This window comes from Dendroctonus ponderosae, unplaced genomic scaffold (genome assembly GCF_020466585.1).
Source record: "Dendroctonus ponderosae isolate FM_Combo_2020 unplaced genomic scaffold, Dpon_F_20191213v2 Dpon_F_20191213_6, whole genome shotgun sequence".
NCBI lineage: Eukaryota > Metazoa > Arthropoda > Insecta > Coleoptera > Curculionidae > Dendroctonus > Dendroctonus ponderosae.
Window position 1 is genome coordinate 1173073 of NW_026018814.1, and position 8357 is coordinate 1181429.

Consider the following 8357-nt stretch of genomic DNA (forward strand, 5'->3'; position numbering starts at 1 on the left):
TTACATATGTTCCCAATAGTGCCCTAATCCAAATGCAATCTAATGAATCTTCTGACTTTCAAGTTTCGATAAAACCCCTGAAAAATCACGAATCGTTCCCTATTTGACGTAGAAATTTATTCAGGAATATCGCTGCTGTAAAATTCAGTGCCCTAAATAAACTCTGGACCAGACTGGAGATAAATCTAGTTGAAATTTGAAAAAGAATCGATAAGAGTACATTCGGATGCACCTAATTGCATTTTGGCACACACGCAGAGAGCTCCATGAAGTGCAAAAGTAAAATCCTGATGTTTCATGCAATTATTAAGCGCTTAGGAAAAACCATATTGCCAAACCAGTGAGTTGATCATAGCTTAGCTATTTGCAAAAACACTCGCAGTTCAGATGAGGCTTTATTCAATCAGTCGCTGACTGCTGTTGAGTGGCATTATGGAGTGCAAAACCGATTTTCAGCTGCGGACAAACTGGATTCCATTCAGCTATTTCAGCGCAGCTGATTGAATTAATCGGTCAAACCAACGGCCTATTGGGTTAAATTTGGAAGATGATTTTGCAATTTTTCCTTCCAGAACACCGTAGATAAGTTAGTTCAACGGGCCAACGCTTCGCTGCTGATAGGAACCTCATCGTGGAAGGAGCAGTTTGTTGAGGCGCTCACTGTAACCGCGAGCAACGAGGATGAACAGAAAGCTCCTTCGAAACTAGACTACTTCATGCACTTTCTCACCGTTTTTTGGAAAGTTCTGTTCGCTTTTGTTCCCCCCACAGGTAAGATGCCAAATTCGGGTTTTCTCCTTTGTTTTGATCTTAAAAACGTCTTATTTGTAAAGGCGCTGAAAGTGCTTTGATTTGGTTACTTGCGCAAAATGTCGACCTCAACTGGACTGGATTTCTTTGCGTTTAAATCACCTTCAACGACTGCCCAAATAAGGCCTTTTTAGGATCAATTATTTCCCTAGTTTTCAAACATTAATTAGCAGACAACTAGCACAAAGTTGAACTTGCAACAAACAAGCCGCGGAAAAACTCCTTTGAAATTTCATCAAAACACCGACAGACGACCCATTTTCCATCGGTGTTTTTTGAAAGCGAATTAACTTCAAACTCCCACTTATACAAAACCAAAATTAATTTTATCATTTTCCGTATGGAAGTTATTGCAAGTTTTCCGCACTCAACAGATATTGTTGGCAATATTTCCCTGTAAAAGAACCGGCCATAATTCAGGGTTGTTTTCCTTGGGGGCAACTAATTAGAAATCGCTTTTCATTCAGCTGAATGGCCTGAAAGCGAAAATGACTCTTTCATCGGCCTGGACAAATAAAAGGCAATTCACCGTATGCTGAATGGATGAATAGTGTTTGGGTATGAAAAAGAATTTGGCCAATTCATACGGGCTTTTGCTGCATGTCTGCGTGGAATAACGCAAACATTAATTTACAGGCGGGTTTTTTAAATTTTACCACAAAGCTTACTAAAGGCCACACTGCTGAGTTTTTTCGGGCTTTGAGGGCGTCGCGAAAGAGTGGCAATAGCCTCGATTGCCAAAGACGTTTTTGATTTTTTCCAAGCGCCCTTATAAAACCATCCTCTTGAATTCATCGGGCCCAAAGCTCTCCTCTTCTAGACTTTGAAGTCGATATAAAGCATTCAAACATTGCTCCGTTTTAGCTTAAAGGAAACTAATATTTATCTTTCTGGGAACGCATTTATATTCTGAATTAAACCTTCAGGAAGGGATGGAAGAAAGCTGCATATTGATGGCAACGCGTTTCATTTTGAGAATAGAATCCCCAACATTTTATACACATCAAGAGGATAATTAGCAGCTTATTACTAGAGGTCTAAATATGTAATCTCAGGTATAAATGCACGCTGAGAAAGTATAAACCACGGGAACTTTACGCATTAATCTCTTTGACAATCTCATTATTCCTGAAGGAATTTGCTCTGGATCCGGGGGAACATAAAATTTTGAACGGGGAATTTCATTTTCTGGCCACTAGCGATCGATGTGCTCAAGGAACTTTTCTCATATTTAAACAAATTGCCTTAAACCGTCTAACATAAATTATCGCGCCGTTTCCATTCATACTAAAAGGATGCTTAATTAATGCCCGATTAAGACACTAGAAAATCATAAATTTCTGGGTTTCAGATATCTGCAAAGGCTACCTCTGCTTCGTGGTGTCAATTTTTTGCATAGGAATCGTAACTGCCATTATAGGAGATGTTGCATCCCACTTCGGAGCCACTTTAGGCATCAAAGATGGGGTTACTGCAATCGTTTTTGTTGCCCTCGGAACCAGTATTCCAGGTGAGTTAAAATAGCCAGAAAATTCCAGTGAAACTCATCAATTAGAAACGCAAATAATCCAGCCCAATAACGCCAATCCAACCAAATGTTGAACATCGCAACTTTTACAGCTCCATAAACGCACAGTGTATGTTTAGGGGCCTATGAAAATTGCACTTTGCAAGTGATATCGCCCCAAAAACGCCTCTAACCATATTACGAGGCAGTTTGTTGGTTTTATATCAATGGCGCATTCGATTTATGCCTCTTTTAACAACCTGGCCGAGCCAAATGGGTTCCTTATACAGGCATTTATGAGTCTGATATGATATTAGTATGGAAAAGTTGCTTGTTGGCCTTGGAAAACCATGTCAAATTTTGTATATTTGCACCTTTAGATTATTTTTCTTCGGCTTCAACTGCAGAATGCTTTCAATGCAGAATTCTAGAAACTTTATTAAATTTCGTTGTGAAATTGTCGAAAAAGAGCCATTGCGGCCACTTTGGAGCTTTTGCCGTCCCGATCTAGGTGGGATCATATAAAAGTTTACACATGAAAAGATTCACCGGCGGCAATAATCTGGAGATTCTTCGGGGTTTCCACGCAAATGGGTTTATTTCCGGATTAGTTGCGAGGGCGCATAGGCGACAGGTCAATAAAATCTTCCGATATTTCCAGGTATTTGCGGAAAAAACGATTTGTTCACTGCTCTTGTTAAAAAAAATGGTCCTAAACCACTAAAGTATTTCATAGCAAAGCACGATTACAGTTCCTTTAAAAAAAATCGCCCTCTACGCCCAATCAGTAAAAGGAGAACGATACACCCCTAATGTGACTTCATCTAAAGCGGAGCCGAAGAGATAAATCTATTTGTTCGAGAAATACGAGAACGTTTTCAGCTCTCTGCGGTATTTTCTTGTTTGCGGCTTTTGGCCCTCCAAGGTGAGTAAATATAGTGTCTTGGTCTTTGTGGTTTTCGTCTGGAAAATTTCGGGAATATTCAGGGGAAAGACTAAAACTGAGCGTGAAATTTCAGAGGTTCCAGATCCAGTCTTTCGAGAGACAAATTTACGGTTTCAAGAAGGCAAAGACCTAAAAGAACGTTGATTTTTACCAATCATGAGTTTGTGTAAATTTTAAATCTGATGATGGCGCTGTTGTCTCGCCGAAACGTAATGAAATAAACGATGTTCAAATTTTTTTACTTCAAATAAGAAAGTCATAACAAGTACACGCAGTCAGGAAAATAAATCAGAATTACACTAGTTTTGTATATTTTAAATATAAAATTGTTAATTCTCATCGAAAACGGCACATAAGTTTAGCAGCAGTGGCAGGATTCATTAGGGAACAATTGGAGCGAGTGATGTGAATTAAATGTTTATTTCATACAGTAAATTGAGCACTTAAAATTATATTTCTTATTAAAATCACAAAATTTTCAATTTCCAGATACATTTGCCAGTAAAGTGGCAGCAATACACGATAAACATGCAGACGCAAGTGTTGGGAATGTTACAGGAAGCAACGCGGTTAATGTTTTTCTGGGCATTGGAGTCGCCTGGTCCATTGCAGCCATTTATCATGGAATTCATGGAAATGACTTTAACGTGGACCCGGGAAGGTGAGTTCGAAAAAATGAGTTTCCTCCATTGGAGAGTCTAATGTTTTCTTCTTTGAGGCTGTTTTTTGGAGTGGTTTTTAAACATCTCAAATTAATCGAGGATATTTAACAAGCCTCTAGACATACAAATTTCAAATCCCGCACCAAGCAATATTCAAAAAAGTTCTGGCAAAGAAGAACTTAACAACCTGAACGTGTAACGAAACAGAGCTGAAACAGCGTAAACCTTTTAAAAGAGCATTTTTTCCAGTCTGAATCAAACAAAAGGAACAAACAGGATAAATTAATTTCACTTTGTCCTGCTAGCGAAGTGTATTATGTCGGCAAAAGGCCAAGTCCCGAAAAAACGTCTTCTTCCATTTTTTCCGGCTCTCAGGGAGCAATATTAGATTAAATAAAGAAGGCCTGTTTTGGTCGTTTATCTCTTGATATGTTACACAACAGACAGGAGGGATTTTTCCCTAAAAGGTCGAGAAATGGAGTGGCATTGATTAATATGGCATATTACGGTTGCAATAGGTGAAAATGTGCTCATATTTGGAAGAAGTCTTTGTTTGCGGTGAAATTATTGAATGTTGAGCACTGGCAAAAATGTTACAGAATCAGAGTTAAAACACAAAAAACGGTTTCGCCTGATTATCACCAGAATATTCGTATATCCAGTATGATTGTTTGCTAGAATTAGTATAAAATGCATACATATATCTAATTAAAACAAACACAATTAGGCACGTTCGTGCTTTATTTGGTGGAAACAATAGCTATTGGCATCCGCATCGAAGTGACAAGAAGGATAATTAATTTTCCATTTCCAGTCCAACATAATATATTGTCTGATCTGGGCGAATTGATAAACGCTAAAAGCATTTCACACCGCCTATAAAACGACGAGTTCTTAATATATTAGGTCTGTTTGAGACACATTCGTTTAATCCATTTCGCAGGAAGTGCGAGGAAACTTTTATTTTAACGACAGCGCCGAAAATCTTGATTTATGTTTCTAACCGGGCTAGAAATGTTCCGGGAAAAGGAAGACCTGAAGACGTTTATTGTACGTTTTCATGGGCCTAACGAGATTTTCACCTGCCCAGTGGGGCTTAAGGATTATTTACACTTTTGGGTCGTTTTTCATTAAATATGAGCTGCCATGGGAACATTAATCTTCCCTAATATCTGCCATGTTTCATTTGTTTGATATTTATTGCTTGAAAATGGGGAAAAGAAACCCCAAACTCTTGGATGCCTGGTGTGATTTTTTGCATTTCCCTCAAATTACGCGCAATTCAAACATCCAGCACTTTGGCGTTAATGAATTCCTTTATGTATTTCCGTCAGTTTCACTCGCTTCAAGCCGTTCAGGACGTTTACTTTCGAATTAAATTCAGTGTTTATTCGCTTAATATTAACAAGTCCTGAATAAAATCAATTAATTTATTTCAGTTGAACGTTTTCCTTATATGAAGTCACATTGCCGATATAAAATAACGCTACTTGCGCCCTTTGGGCGAACTGAATATACATAAACCACTAAAAAAGATAAAAGTTGAATTTTTTTGCAGTTTGGCATTTTCCGTTACGATATTCTGCTCCGAAGCAGTGGTAGCCATCCTGATTTTGTTCATCAGAAGATCCAAAGCGGTTGGAGGCGAACTGGGCGGCCCAGTTTGCCTCAAGTACTTGACTTCTTCAGTTTTATTCGCATTATGGATTACTTACTTGGTAGTTTCCACTTTGGAAGCTTATGGCGTTATACAGGGATTCTAAGGTGCAATTATTCGTTTTCCTAGGTATTCTGCATGTACAGAGGGGCGCTTTTATGTGTGTAAATTGCGGTTTGCTTAGATGAATCAAATAGATTTGTTGTGTCTTGCCTAAGGAAAAATTAGTTCGTTTATTCAATTTAATGCAGTATTAATTGTTTCAACCGCCGTTTCCGTGATATAAAAGCGGCCCGTTAAGGTGCATGCAATAAAGCAAATCCAAATGGAAACTTTTTAGAAAAATGCCCAAATTCCCAGCGTGGCAAATTCACTATAAAATTCGTCGGCAATGTTTCTTGTTGCACACTAATAAATGTTTTTCTATTAGTGTTTGTTATTCAGATGTATTTCAAGTGTGTTCACGTGCGAACAATATTCCCTCAATAGTTAGTTAGCAGACGTACTTTTCCCTACAGTATTTAACCAAGCGGACAGGCAAGAAAATGCGAGAAACATCGAAATTTTTATTTAATTTGAGAAACAATTTCCAATGTACATAACAAATTCCTTCCAGTGGAGAATCAAAAGTAGACTAATACTAATATAAATACTGGCTCCAGTCGAAACCAGTCCTGAGGGCGCCGGAAGTAAACTACATGTTTTGGAGTGTTATTTTCAGGCACAATCTGAGGTTAGTGTGCAGATGACACATACAAAGTATTTTTCTTAACTGTCCGTTTCAAGTCAGTTAGCAAATAAAATTCGTTAATCACTCAATACCGCTAATAGTTTAGATTATACGTAAATAGATAAGCAAATAAAGGACTTCCGTAGATTTTTATAAACAAATTCGTACGTTTTACGTTCGTTTTTGGTTGCATCGTTCAGACAAATGGCAGAATATGTACAAAACAATCGAACGAATATATTTGAAATGATATAGTATTTTTGTCCGTGTATCGATGTTAAAGGATGGCTTCGTAACATAGTGATATAATAATGATTGTAAATTATTGTTAGTTTAATTAATGGTTAATGGTGAATATTTTATTAATGTTCAACACTGTATTATTAGGGCAAGACGAAAATGCTTCCAAAATATGCCTAGATTAGGTTGAGGTGTCACATAGGGTCAAAGGAAAACATCTTTTAACGAGCGAACTGTTAGAAAATTATTTAAAAACCTCATTTGAGTTGAAGTATGGACGGTGGTCGATCAATCAGAATCGGAAAATTCAATGCCCATAAAAAATAGTAGGTTTTTAGCTTAGGAATGTTTTCCCATCGCTCAACTAAAACATGTTTCTCCAGCGCCTTTAATATAAGAATTCATTGCGTCGTCTCGTTGTTATCGTGTATTTATTGTTATACGTGTTATAAGAATGACTTTTCCACTTCCAACTATCTCCGTGTGGGTCAAAGTTTATATGGATGTGTGTGGCATAACTGTAATAAACTATCCTTCAATGTGAAAATTTAGGTCAGTTGATTGCAACTTTAGGTAATTTCTTCTGGAATTCAACTTCTTTTTTCATTGTCTTGTATTGGCGGAATTAATTATTGAAAGTGTAGTTAAAGTTTGTTACTAGAGTGTAATGTTAGAAAATATATACAAATAGCTATAAAAATATTTAAAAAACTGCAGCCATGTGAATATTGGGATAATAAACATTCGATTTTGTGTTCCTGATTCACGTTAAAAGTGTTAATGTTGATCACTCATTTGAACTTGCAAAATCCCTAATATTCATGTACAACTACTTATAAGCCTTTTCTGAACATCCATGTTAAACCTACATACATATAGTGGATACCTGGAATTAATTCTTCAGACTTTAGACTTTAGCTACTAACTTTGCTAGGGATTAGATTTTTAAAAAAATGTAACGACCATTTCTTCTGAAAACAATTAGACCACATTATTGACCAAATTGAAGAGCTGCTAGAGCTGAATGCGATCACGGCTTCTAGACTTAAAACTGTGGAAAACTTAGCAAAAATCAATTAGCGCGCTTTCGAACTGTTCGGAATGCGGAAACAACTTTGTAATTTTATATAATCACAGGCATAGATAGAAAATAGCCATTAGAAGAGACTGATAATGATTACTAACTATCAAAAATTCAGTTGAAACAAAAAATACGTTAGCAGTACCTACTTATAAATAATTTGGAGAATGTTCCAGAGAGGCGAATGTCTGAATGTAGGGCCGATTAAAAAACTATTTAAAATATGTGCAGAGTTTTAATTTTTTCCTTCTGTTCACTGCAATACGAAAAGAGAATGTTAATTGTGGTTTTTTCAGCAATTTGGGATTTTTTATTTATACAAAAATCTAAAAATAAATGTAATTACCAAGTTTAGCCCATCGCTATCCAAATAGTTCATCAGCATGACCATCAACTCTTAGAAACCTTGAAGAAATCTTACAAATGCCTCCAGGACTCACTTAACACTTGCATGTCAACAATACACTGGCCTGTTGAATGATAGGCACACGTTAACGACGCGATTCCAGCTTTTGACAGTTAACGTCAGAATTAAACTTAACTTGGACTTAAAAAAATCGCGATTATTTTGCTAATGTCGCACTACCGGTCGGGAAAACGTCATAAATCGGTGAAGGAAAATGTCGTTTTCCAGAAAATCCACAATTTTTCAAGAAAAAATGGAAATTAAACCAAATTTTGCGGAATTTGGAAGAGCGAATTCAACACACTGAACCCTAGAGGC

General features: G+C 37.0%; 1 protein-coding gene across 2 annotated transcripts in view; it reads left to right on the forward strand.

The window, feature by feature from the left end:
• The window catches only part of LOC109536407 (sodium/calcium exchanger 3), a 37551-nt gene extending 29694 nt beyond the window's left edge, over positions 1-7857 (forward strand). For both annotated transcript variants that reach the window (XM_019902598.2, XM_048667292.1), the window contains exons 4-7: positions 573-771; positions 2162-2320; positions 3753-3924; positions 5484-7857. In XM_019902598.2, coding sequence (XP_019758157.1) covers positions 573-771; positions 2162-2320; positions 3753-3924; positions 5484-5688 — 735 coding nt within the window. In that variant the 3' untranslated portion in view covers positions 5689-7857. The remainder of the gene's footprint in view (positions 1-572; positions 772-2161; positions 2321-3752; positions 3925-5483) is intronic.
• Positions 7858-8357: the final 500 nt, after the last annotated feature.